The following is a 12,505-nucleotide window of genomic DNA, read 5'->3' as shown; positions in this document are numbered from 1 at the left end:
TTACGATGAACAATAACAAATAGCAACATGGGGAAACAAAAGGGAAAATAGGGGTCCAGGCAGGAAGGATAACGGTGTCCAATGAACAAATTTCATATTGAGAAAGATATGAGGAAATATGTCAAAGAAGAGGATGCAAAACTGACTCTAGACCCCACACCAAAAGACAGAGTTCAAAATTATGGGAGTAGAAGGAGAGGAACATCCAGCAGTTAGTGATTTAGCTGGTTTAAGTTCAGAGAGAATCTCAAAAATCAGGACACCAGTGCTACATAGCCTCAGTGGAATGGAGAAGGTGATCAATGGAAATGATTGAAGACCCAGAAGACCCAACACCACCTTCCATATGCTCAGGACCAGAGAACCAGAGCTCTGGAAGTTGAGGGAGAAGCAGCTGTTGGAGGACATTAAGCCTGCACAGGGATGGAGCCTAGGATATGATGCATGCCTCTGTGGGAAATGAGTGGATTTTCAGACACCTGATTGTATTCCCTGGAAACATTTTGATAGGAAAAACAATTTGTTAGGCCTGGATGACTTTTTGGAATAAATCAATTTTCCTCCTTCACCAGGAATGACCATACAACTCACAGAAGCCAGCATAAAGCCAGTTACAGCTGGCCTAAGGTATACAAGTAGAAATAAAATGGTCTTGAACACTCCACATACCAGTGAAAACCTTCCTGCTCATTCCAGGAGAGGCTGATACTGGCCATGACTGGGGAAAAGACATTGAACTGGGCAGAGTACCTGTGAGGTACCTCCTGTGAGACCCTGCATGTAAGGTAAGAAAAGCATGGCAGCTTTACTTCCCTGGTCTACTGTCCAGTAATGATCACTCGGATTTGTTCTACAAGTTCTGCTTCCGAGTGAAGGAAGGAAGCCTGTGGGCTGGGGTGCTTGGCATCGATAGAGGGAGAAACATCTGCTTATGGAATGCAGGTGGCTGCAGAATAATTTTTTTTTCTTTTTCTATTTTTTTTCTTTTTCTATTTTTTTCTTTTTCATAGGAAAGAGCATTCCCCATGGCTACACACACAGACATCAGATTTAAAAATAGCCAAGTTCCACCTCGACTGTGGGTGAGTGAAAGACAGAAGACAGATGCATTGGCTGCCAGCTACACTTGACATCTACTTTTTCTTTCCTCACCCTGGTAGCCAGCAGTTGCACACATGTGCACAGGTAAGGTCCTCAGTGGCAGAGCACACGGTGTCTGCCTCCCCCTCAATTCACTGACTGCTGCCTGCCAGCCGTGTGTGTCTGGGAGCCACGTAAACCCACACTCCCCATTTAGTGCATCAGGCATGTATAAAAATCACCAAGTTCCTCCTATTTGTCCTACTTAATTCACAAATTCCTCCCTAGTCATTTATGTGTGGGGATTGCTATCGAGTTCATTGTAAAGGTTAACACATCTCTGTTTCTGGCTTGTTTTGTTAACTCCTTTAGTGCTTGATCCACATGGACACTTTCCATGGCTCCAGCCTGTATAGTGATTGTGTGTGCTTGTGCATGACTGGACTCACTTTCAGACCCTGGCCCAGGTCAGTTAGAGGTGATCAGTTTCAAGGAACAGGTCTTGGTCTTGCTTCCTTCCTCTTACCCAGACTGCAGGAGATTCCTCCTCTTTTTCTTCACTGGCTTTAATCCACCCACTGTTTATGCTTCCAACCAAATTCATTCAATGAAAACATAAGGCACTACTGCCCACATACTCAATGCTACTCTTCATGTGCTCATCAGCAGTAGAAGCCACAGTAATTCAGCAAATTTGGCTATCTTATTTGCAAACATGTTTACAAGCATGCCTTTATGCATTTACCTAAATCACATGGATCACAGAAAAGTCCTTTCCATGGAAAATTATGGATGCTGAAAAGTCACATGCATTCAAATCACAACTTGACAAATTCAGAAAAGGAAAATTCATCCAATGCATTAAACTTTAATTAACTGGATGTCAGGGCTCTATGTGGGGGCAGTATCACTGTAGATTTATGTTATTCTTACAGGTTTCCCTCTTTTGGTAATGCTGTAAACAAGATACCTTTGTCTAACCCACTGCGGACATTCTTTTACATGTGTTTTACATAATTTTAGTGTGATATGACTCCCTAATAAATCTGTTCCAGGAGCATCCAGGCTGCATTAGGGTCTTGCAGACACTGTAGAGCACAGTAAGTATTTCTTGTTCTACATTTGGAGCTTGGCATGCTAAGCATCACATTTCTGGTCCAGGAAGATGGACAGGAAGAATGGAAAAGATCCCATTATCAGAACAGCCTTACAAATAGAACAGACTTGGTCTCTTCTGCATAATGACAAGGCATTGAATCTTGTTCAGTTTAACAAAAAGAAGGCTGAAGAATTGATATGGCCACTACTAATGAATACTGACCTAGGAAGGACCAACAGATGTCTGGGTTCACTCAGGCATGTCTTCTCTTTCTGTCTGAAATGTTTGCCCAGGTGGAATTTTCCCATTTGTCCAAAATTCCCAGACATTTGACCTGAGCAGCAGTAATAACTGTAGCTATGCTCTGCATGACCAGAAAGTCCAAGCTAATAACTGATGTATGCAGACATATCAGCAGTACAGCACACATGCATATGCCTGTTTTAAAAATCCCACCTAAGCCTGATAACATAATAAAAGAGAACTCTTAATCCAGAGGCCAACATATAGGAAAATCCCACAGCTGGATGCTGAAGGTGTGCATACTCATTTTTCACATCAATGTTTTCAAAAGTGGGGAGAAACAGCTGGTGGAGTAATTTTCCAGGCATCATTGGGAATCCTCCACCACCATCAATGTTTAAACCACAAATGGGTATTATTCCTGAAAAATGCTCCTAAAGGAAATTAAGAGGGAAGTCCTGTAGCCTTCCACCTGTGGAGAGATGCTCACAGTGGTCCCTTCTGCCTTTAAAAACTCCTCATCATCCTCCATTTCTCAAAATACCCTTCTCTCAGGAGAGCTGGGTATCTGACATCACAGGGACAATCTTTGGAGAGGTCCAGACAACATGGCGGTGAAGGGGCATGACCACCCTCATGAGCACACCTGGCTCCTTACAGTGGCAGCTGGATCTTAATGCCATGTCTCCTCTAGTCCAACAAGCAAAGGAAAAGACTGTAAGTGGAGACCAAGAGACATAAGCCAAAGGCTGCAATCAGATGAAAAAGAAGATTTTGTCCAAGAGCCATACATCTCAACTGGTTTAAACATAGCAGCTGCTCCCAGGAAAGTCACACTCGTATTTGTGATGGAGCAGCTGAGGGTCCTGCCTGTCCCACAAACACTGGCAGACCTCAGCCAGGGTGAAGGCCAGCCAGGTCCTCACATCTAGACCTGGTGGCCCTAGTACCTCAGTTCATGGGACACTATTATATTTTTCCCCTTACCCAGCTGCAGGCTGTTCCTGCCAGCAGCCTCAAAGCTCCCGACCTGTTATTAAAACAGCCTCAGAGAAAGTAAACATGACCAATTGAAAAACAAAAAATATCACCCAAATGTCTAAGGAAACCATGAGCTACATCCAGCACAGATTTTTCAAAAGGACAAGGATTTTCATGGCTCAGCGTTCTAATTTGTTTGACCGTTTATTTCCAAGGAACACATCCAAGAGTGACAAGCTCCATTTATTTCAATGGGCAGCATATGCCAGCAACGTGAATGGCGTACGCTGTAAAAGAGAATGGATGTTCTCAAGCATCCTGGAAAGCTGTCCTTTCAGCAGACAGAGGACATGGAGGTAATAGAAGTGCAGCTCTGCTCTGACAAGCAACACCATAAAAGCAGCATCCTGGCTTCTCATGTTTGATGTCTCCCCACAGCAGACCTGAGAGATTTGCTCAAGCTGAAAGTGAAAAATTATTACCTAATATCTGGCCCAGTGCTGAAGAGAGCAGTTGTATTCTTTCATTGTTCTACTTTTCTGGGCCATAAGGACATCTCCTTGGGACATATGGCTACTTCAGGGTGTTAGTGCTTCACCCTTTTAGACTTTCAGAGGCTACCCACTAACCCAGGCTATCTTCACAAATGACATCACCTTCAAAGCATTGTCTGATGTGAATATGAGATGTTCACACAAGAAAGTGCCTTCTTTTCATAAAATACCATCACGTGGCAGCACTGTTTTCTGTCTTGTCTCTTTGTACTACATCCTGAAGACAATCCTCTTCTGAATCTTGCCTTTTCAAAGTCTGATTCCACTGAAGCCTGAAAAACCATGAGTTAAGAGTCTCTGTCACAAATTCAGGATCACCTATGACTTGATATTGTTTAGTGGCCTGTGATACTTTACTGTAAGTCTCACAGGAGTGGGCAATTTTTATTGGCTATCATTAATGAATTAACTAATATTAGTTCTGTGTTAGGACTTACCTAGGGAGCAGTCTAGTTCATAAGGTTTTATTGGCTTGTCAGCAACACCGGAAGTCAAAATAGAATGATTCTTGACTTGCTTTTCAGTAAGATGGCCCCAGCAAAGGTTTGGTGTGGCTTTGTTCATACGGAGTCTTTCTCTGGACACTTTCATTCTCATTAAACTTAAAATGTTGCTGGAAGGAGCAGTGTGAGCTGCAGTGTTGTCCCCAGGAATCCACTTCCCCTTCTCCTGTACCTCCAGCCAGTCAACATCTCAAGCCAGGTAAGGAAGAAGAGATGTTCCTGACTCCCTTACAGCCCTCCAGCATGGCAAAATGAAATCCCGAATTCTCCTTCAGGAGATTCATGTCTACCTGTGCTGCAAGGCTCACTGTCCTGGATTTAGTCTGCAGTAAGGCCACAGCTATACAATACCCCTGGATGGCCATTGTACAGGCTGGAGACCCTTGTTGTGAGACTGTTTTTCCTATTCACTTTCTCTTCATCAGGTGCAGCTTGTAGGTTGCAGTTCCACCTTTTTTGGAAAAGCCAAATCAATGCTGTTCATGCCATTGAGGGCATCTTTGAAACCATGTAGGAATATTAGCTTGCCTTGATGGCAGTGAGATGCTTGCTTAGTGAAGAGGCCAACCATAGACTTGTGGCTGGCTCTGTGTGTATTTGGGGATAAATCATAAGGTGTCTTTGCATCTATGCAGCTTTCTTTGGGACCATGCTGATTGCCAACATGATGGTCTCCACTTGCTATGAGCTATTTCCAAGGGAAAAGACAAAAAATGGTTGAGGGAGAGCTACAGTCATCTTCCTTTGTCAAAGTGGAACTTTTCATTTCCATCAAATGCACTTTTGTCTCTCAATTTCTGATTGTTTCAGGTGACTTCCATGCCTGGGTCAGTTGGCCCCATATATGTTGAGCTCTCAAAAGCAGCCTTTTGCTCCAGGTGTGAGTGGTGAGAGTCAGGAGAGCTCTCTGCTGGGAGAATTTGGCCCTGTTTCTGGGCTTTGAGGCTTTATTAGGTCAAAGAAGAGCCAGGCTGTCAGTTCCAGCATTTCTGACTGGCATTTTAAAGCTAAAGATGTGGACTACACCCTGGGTCTTGCAGTTGATGTGAGAAGATTTGCAGCATCTCAGCAGAGAGGTTTGGGAAGACACCCCAGGCCTGTCATGCCCAGGGCAAACTGGGATCCTCTAGATTTAACACATCTGGTAGTGGAGCACTGGGGTAATAGAATCCCAGTAACCAGTGCTTTACGAGGTGTCAAAAATGTCCATCATAACTGAACAGCCTTGTGAAGCAACTGTGTGGTCTTTTCCTGAAAATTAAAACTAAAAAGCAAGCCATATGATGGCAGCATCTGTAGCAGAGAGCAGGGTGGCTTGCATGAATTAGCAGCTTCCTGGCTGTTATCTGTGGCAGCCTTAGCCAGCTACTTATTCCATCACCTGCAGCTTCTGTGGGCTGAGGCCTCAGACTTACACCTTGGGGAGCACTGCAAGCCAAAGCCCCCAGCACTGAGCCACAGTCAAAAAAGAGCTGGAGAAGGTCTCCTCCACAGCTTTCTCACTGACGTCTGGGATTGTGGCATTTGATGGAATAGCATCTTGGGTCTTGGAATGTGGTGCACAGTGACCTTGAACGGCTCAGATCCTGATCTCCAAAGAGCACCTGTGGAGGTTACCAGTAAGGTGGGCTGACTGGGGATGTGCCACAGCCTCAGTGACTTGCATCTGAATCTTCCTGGCATGTCCCAGTGCAGGCAAGAATAGATTAGCCAAGAATCTGCAGAAGCTCTGCTGAGATCATGTTGGATATCCATGGAACCAGTGCCAGTATGTGGGGTCAGAGCAAGTGATAGCCTCCTGCTGCCTTGGAGACTTGTTATGGGTAGGGGAAGAGAGATAAATCCCCAAATTTCCCTGGAAGAAGTGCTCATTAGGATCCACTTTCAGGCATTTCTTTCCCAGGTGGGCCAGGTGTCATGCAGGGGGGTTATAGTCTGTGCAACAGTATCCACCATTAAAAAAAAAATAGACAAAACTCAAAATTACTCAGGTATTACTCAACTCATTCTTGTTAAGGTCCTGTAAATCATATCAAGTTCAGAATCTCTCCCCTTTCAGAGATCTTCCAGCCTGTTGCATATGGATGACCCTCAGGGATCCCTGCAAGTGTCCTCCTACCACCTCTCCCCTGTTCTTCTTGCTGATGGGACCCAGAACAACCCACTGAGCTGCTGGTGAGCAGCAGAATCAGTTCTGCTCTGTCTTACCCACCCCTCCTGCTGCCCCTTTTTGGGGGCTTCTGGCACAGAAAAGTCCCCACGGAAGAAGATGATTACACCCAGAAAGGTGGCCATGGCACCCATTTGAAGGGATCTGCAGGAAGGGTAATGGGGATCAGAGCAGAGAAGGCGCTGCCATCTGGCAGGGGCTGGACAGGGTGACAGCAAGAGGAGTCACTTTGGTCACAGGCATCCCCTGACTCAGGCACGAAGGGGCCTGGCTCCATGCAGTCTCCTGAGAGCAGAAAAGCCACAGACTCATGGCTGACTCCCTCGCCTCATTGTCTGTGCACTGGAGCAGGGAGGGCAGGAGGCAGAGGGAGTGAGGGAGCCCTTTTGTCCCCCTGGCTCTGACAGGTCCGTGCCTGCCACGCACTGGGATTGGGGGTGGGTGGGAGACAGGGCAGGGGGACCGCCAAAATAAACGAGCTAAGAAACCAGTCCGATGATTCTGCACAAGCTTGGTGTACATGATGCAAATTGATGTTTAAAGCTTATTTATTAGCTTACATGCGAAATGCCAGCGGTGTTTTTCTAGATCAGTGGGTATCCAATATTTGGGCGGGGGGAGACGACGGCAGTGGGAGCGAGCATGGCTAGAGACTGTATATCCAGAGGCTAGGGTTTATATCATGGGCTGCTCTCGACTGTTATAATTTGTGGCACAGATTCAGCGAGAATCTGATCTGCTGAAAATATTTGGGCTGTGAAAACTCCCACACTGTGACAGATGTCAAGTCCAATTAAGTGACTCGTGTCCAGGTTTCTGTCCAATAGGCTTTCCCATTAAATACCAATTTAAGAGGGAAAAAATGCCGCCCCCTTTTCTCCGAGCCTTTATCTCTTCCGACCATCTCTAGGCGAAACCCTTTGGTACCAGAAGTGGAGCCACACGCATCTCTGCTCCGTCTGTCTGTCTCGCCCCTGCCACCTTCCGCACCCCTCCTTGCCTTCTTTGCCGCTCCGGGAGGGGTGGGAGGAGGAACTGCACTTTCTTTTTATGCATGTGAGCGTACCTTGTCCTGCACCGCCGTTATCTCTCACAGCCGCTCCGAACCCGCGCCGAGATTTTCGTTTATTTCGTTTTGTTTTTCTTTTTCAGCGTTCGCATATTTTCCTTTATTTTTCACTCGAAAGATGCAGGAGGAGTTAGGAAGCTCAGGGACGGATGGGGGTTTCGTTTATCCTTTTTTTTCTCCCCTCGCCAGTTCTTGAAGGACCAGAAGAAGAACTAAACCAAACATTCATTTTCCGACGGCGTCTCCCCAGCTCCTGCCCCTCTCCGCCGGACCGGTGAATTAACAAAACCTCACGTTACAACCCCCACCCCCCCCCAAAAAAAAAAAAAAAATAGAGAAGAAAGGAGGGAGCGACGCATTGTTACCCCGACCCGCGGCGTGCCTGCGCGCCGGGCCGCGGCGGAACAAAGCCGGCAGCGCCGCGCCGGGCTCCGCGCCCCGCGCTCCGGGCTCCGCGCCCCGGGCCCCGCCACCGGCCCGGCCCGGGAGCGGCGGGGCTGCCGCAGGGAAGGAGAGGCTCAGGGGGCGGGAGAGAGGGAATAATCCCGGACGGTGCCGGTGCTGTCGCCGCATCCCTTTTGTTATTTATCGCGGTCGGGGAAGAGGAGGAAGAAAAGCGGGGGAGAGGGCACTTTCCTCCTCTAAAACCGACCGGCCGAAGCCGCCGGTGCGCTGAAGCCGCTGCCCCGGACAAGCGGGCGGAGGAGGACTTTGATGGGGAAACGCTTTTTCTCCCCTGATGCATCGTAAGTAACTTAAGTTGATATTTATACTCCGCAAACAAACACGACAGTATAACATCTCCCATCTCTGGAGCGCTGGAGGCCGCGGCGAGGGATGAGATCTGCCTTTCCCCATTCGAGCAGGACACTTTTTCGCTCGTAATTAATTTTATTTGATTTTGATTTTTTAATTTTTCCATGCTCCGCTCCCGAAGGGTCATTTGAACTGTAAAGAAATCGCCGAGGGGGCGAGGGGACCTGGACAGAGAGGCTATCCAAACAGCTCCGCCGAGGTAAGCAGCCTTAACAATATCTTTCCCTTTTGCAGGTAGCAGAGGGCATGGGTTTACTGTAATAATAAAAATACTGAATTTTTTTTTTAATAGAGAGGGGGGAGGGGGAAAAGAGCCTCTTTCCAGATCAGCTCGCCAAACCTCACCGTACAGATAAATCCAAATCAAAGCGAAAAATTCAACACACACCGTTAGAGAAACCTTTAAGCAACTTTCTTCAGGAATCACCGCTTTAATTGCCCGTATTCGTACAATCAGCCTGCAAATCCTGCCTCTCTAACCTGCTTTTTGCATAAGCCCCCTCGCTTGGGTGCTAGTTGAAAGGTGATTTTAAACCTTTCCTCTGTATCTTTTTGCCTCACGAGATCACTGATACCTGACTTGCGCGCTAATGGGGTTTTTTCCCTACCCCTGCCTTGTGGGCCTGATTAACGCTCCTTATTAAAAATCGAAGAGGAAGCGTTTCCGACGGCCCTGGCAAGAGACGGCCCTTTCCCAGAGAAGGAAGAGCCCTCGTCTCCCACTCCCCAGCCCTGGCTGCACCTCGGGGAGCGCTGAGCCTCGGCCCGCGGCGGAGCCCCTGTGCCCCGCCACGCGTGCCCCGCGCCTCGCCCCGTTGGGGCAGCTTGGCTCTATCCCTGCCTGGGGAGAACTCCTCCTGCCCATGTGGTTGCTGTTGTTATTATTACCACAATAATAATAATAGTTTATTTTTCCGAACCAGGTCTGAGGCCCGACTGGGACTTTCCCTGGAAACTTTATGTGGAAATAGTTTGCAATCTTAATTCGGGGGAAGGGGGGATGCAATGTTCCCTCCTCCATAAGGCTCGCTCCCCACTTCGCTCGACACCCCAGCTGCACACACGCACGCACACACACACACACACACACACACACACACACATTTGTGTCCAAGGTTATTCACTAGTTGCCTGATGTATTGTTTTATTACATGCCGGCATGTCCACGGACGCGCTCGGATTTGTATTGCTGTCTACATGACAGATGGTGCTCTGTGAGGCCGCAAGAAGATACGATTCAATTTTCTTTTGAAAGGCACGTCCGCATTTATTTATTTATTTATTTAGCCTCCCCCTCTTTTCGCGCAGGGAGGGGAGAGGAGGGAAAATTTAAAGGGATGGAAAAGTTCGGCCTCTGCTTTGAGGTTTTGTTTCTTTTTGAATCCTACGCTTAGGAAACGGAAACTCTCCAAACATTCCCATCTGATCGCTAGAAAATCGCTATCTGCACGATTAGCATCAGGAAAGGAAAGAAAGAAAAAGAAAAAAAGAAAGAGCACAGAGAAAAGAGCAGAGAGGGAGAGCCTAGCAGATACATCGGATCCCCCAGGGATTGGGGAAATAAATCTCCCCACTGGCCTTGTTATATTTGTGGAGCCTTGAGCTGTGTATTTAAAAGTATCATGTCTGTAGCCTGGATCCCATAGAGTGTTTCCGAAAGAGAAACAGTTAAGCAGAAACTGGCAGGCTAGAAAGGATTATATTAAAATTGGGGGCCTGGACGGAGAGGGGGGCGGGGAATCACCATATTATTGGAACACTGGATATTAGCTTGCTTGGAAAAAAGAATCCTCTATTGCTCTCTGGGCCTGTTTCAAGACCCAAGGAAGCGCAGGGAATAACGGCAGGAAGTATATTCCGCTGAAGCTGCAGTCAAAAGCTAGAGAAGGGATGGATAAATGAGGGTATCGTTTATCCCCGGTACTGCTCTCATTAGTACTCTCTGAAGGAGCCGCAACTCGTCCAGCCGCCTCTCCCCCCGCCCCGGTCGGGCGGTACCGGCGCCGGGGGCAGGGCGCGGGGACCGGCATGTCCCCCGTGTCCCTGCCCGTGTTCCTGCTCCCCGCCTTGCCCCTGTATCCCGGGGCCCTGACCCGCTCTCTTTGCTTCTCTGTCTCGGGAAGGCTCCTCCGCCCCCTCCAAGATGATGCTTAGCCCGGACCAAGCTGCCGACTCCGACCACCCCTCCTCGGCGCCCTCCGACCCGGAGTCCCTGGGCGGCGCGGACGCCCAGGCCCTCAGCTGCTGCGTCTCCGACCCGGAGCCCGCCGAGGGCGGCGGCGGCGAGGGCCGGGGCGGCGGCGGCGGCGGGGAGGGCCGCGGCGGGGGCCGGCCCGGGCTGCACCCGCCGCCGCTGAGCCGCGAGGAGAAGCGCCGGCGGCGCCGCGCCACGGCCAAGTACCGCTCGGCGCACGCCACGCGTGAGCGGATCCGCGTGGAGGCCTTCAACCTGGCCTTCGCCGAGCTGCGCAAGCTGCTGCCCACCCTGCCCCCCGACAAGAAGCTCTCCAAGATCGAGATCCTGCGCCTCGCCATCTGCTACATCTCGTATCTCAACCACGTGCTGGACGTGTAGCGCCCGGCGGACGCGCGGAGCCCCGGGACCCCCAGTCCCGCCGCCCGGGTCCGGCCGCGGCGCCTTCCCGGGGCGGGCGGCTGGCGGGGGGTCCCCGCTGCTGTGCTCACCCCGCCCCGGACGGCTCCCGCCCGGTCGAGAGCCCGCTTTTCGAAGAGAAGTGTAAAACCGGATTGTCTCTTCAGGCTGTCAAGTGCCCCTTTATATATATCCAAAAACATCTACTTGTGACCTTAAACGTGTGACCCATGGGTGCAGTTAAAAATAACTATTTTTTATTTATGGTAGAAGGAGTTGACAATTTATTTTTTTCAAAATTTATTTATTTTTCAGAGTGGTGGCAATTTTACTTTGGATACTTCGTGCCAATTGGTTTCTATAGTCGGGTGTTTACACTTTCTCCTGTGGAATATTATGTTTGACTTTATGAGTGTTTGTTGGGATCAATACAGTGTTCATTTTATTTTATTTTTAATTTATTTTCCCCCTCCAATTATATTGCACTTGTGTACCACAAACCTCCCCTCCCTCCCTGTTTATAAGTATATTTTATATATATCAAGGCATTTGTTCTTGACCTTTTTTCTTTCTTTCCTTGTGTGGGATCAACAACCACTAGCACTTAACTAGGAGAGGTTTTTTTTTAAAACTTGTTGTTATTCTGATCTATAGTTGCGTCTGAAAAGTACTTTGCAAATCGTTTATAAGGGAAGTAGTTTCTTTGTGGGTGTATATGTGCGTGTGTGTACACATGCATGTGTGTGGGAGTGAGCGTGGGTGTGTATGTGTGTGGTATATTTTTAGGAAAGGACATTTTTTCCTAAAAAAAAAGAAAAAAAAAAAGAAAGAAAAGTAAATCCAGGACTGCTTTCCTTTGTGACAACCAAAAAAATTCTATAACCTGAAAATGTTTCATGTTCTTTGCTGTGAATCTCTTAAAACAAGAAGCGCATTTTAGGGACAAAAAAGAAAAAGAAAAAAAACCACATCTGCTATCCAAAGATTTTAGTCTTTTTCAGGGTTTTTTTGTGTGTCTATGTTGCTTTATATAATGCAATATTTTGTAGTGAAAATAGATAAATCTGGTTTCTATCTGATGCGTTTTTCATATCTCTCATGAATGGTGAGCTGTTTTGCATATAAATAAAAGTATCAAATAAAAGCTGTTTTTTGCTAATTATTTTTCCCTGTTGGTCCTTCTGTAAGACAGACAAGAGATGTCCTTATGAATAAGGATTGCAGAGGCTTCTCAAGTCGTGCCTGGGAAGCTTCAACAGGTTACCTGCCTCTTCCTAGGGAGACTCGGACTGCAGTCCCTCCAGCACAGCTCCCCTGCTCCAGCCACTCTCAGCTGGCTGCCCTGCCCAAATGCAAAGGAGACACAGAACCCTTGCTGTCACTTTCTCCCGGTCTCA

At 47.9% G+C, this 12,505-nt stretch overlaps 1 protein-coding gene across 3 annotated transcripts; it reads left to right on the top strand.

The window, feature by feature from the left end:
* Positions 1–756: 756 nt before the first annotated feature.
* On the top strand, positions 757–12,232 carry NHLH2 (nescient helix-loop-helix 2). Of its 3 annotated transcripts, XM_064722442.1 has the most exons (4): positions 757–785; positions 1,011–1,185; positions 8,637–8,714; positions 10,639–12,232. In XM_064722442.1, exon 4 carries the CDS (start codon positions 10,659–10,661, stop codon positions 11,088–11,090), a length of 432 nt encoding a protein of 143 aa, XP_064578512.1. In that variant the 5' UTR covers positions 757–785; positions 1,011–1,185; positions 8,637–8,714; positions 10,639–10,658; the 3' UTR covers positions 11,091–12,232. The 3 variants fall into 3 exon arrangements, with proteins under 3 accessions (XP_064578512.1, XP_064578503.1, XP_064578493.1); XM_064722433.1 differs by lacking the exons at positions 757–785; positions 1,011–1,185 and adding an exon at positions 7,273–8,445; XM_064722423.1 differs by lacking the exons at positions 757–785; positions 1,011–1,185 and having other exon boundaries at positions 7,273–8,714.
* The last annotated feature ends 273 nt before the right edge of the window (positions 12,233–12,505 follow it).

The sequence above is a fragment of the Zonotrichia leucophrys genome, chromosome 1 (genome assembly GCF_028769735.1).
Source record: "Zonotrichia leucophrys gambelii isolate GWCS_2022_RI chromosome 1, RI_Zleu_2.0, whole genome shotgun sequence".
NCBI lineage: Eukaryota > Metazoa > Chordata > Aves > Passeriformes > Passerellidae > Zonotrichia > Zonotrichia leucophrys.
This window is presented reverse-complemented; position numbering and strand designations above follow the sequence as displayed.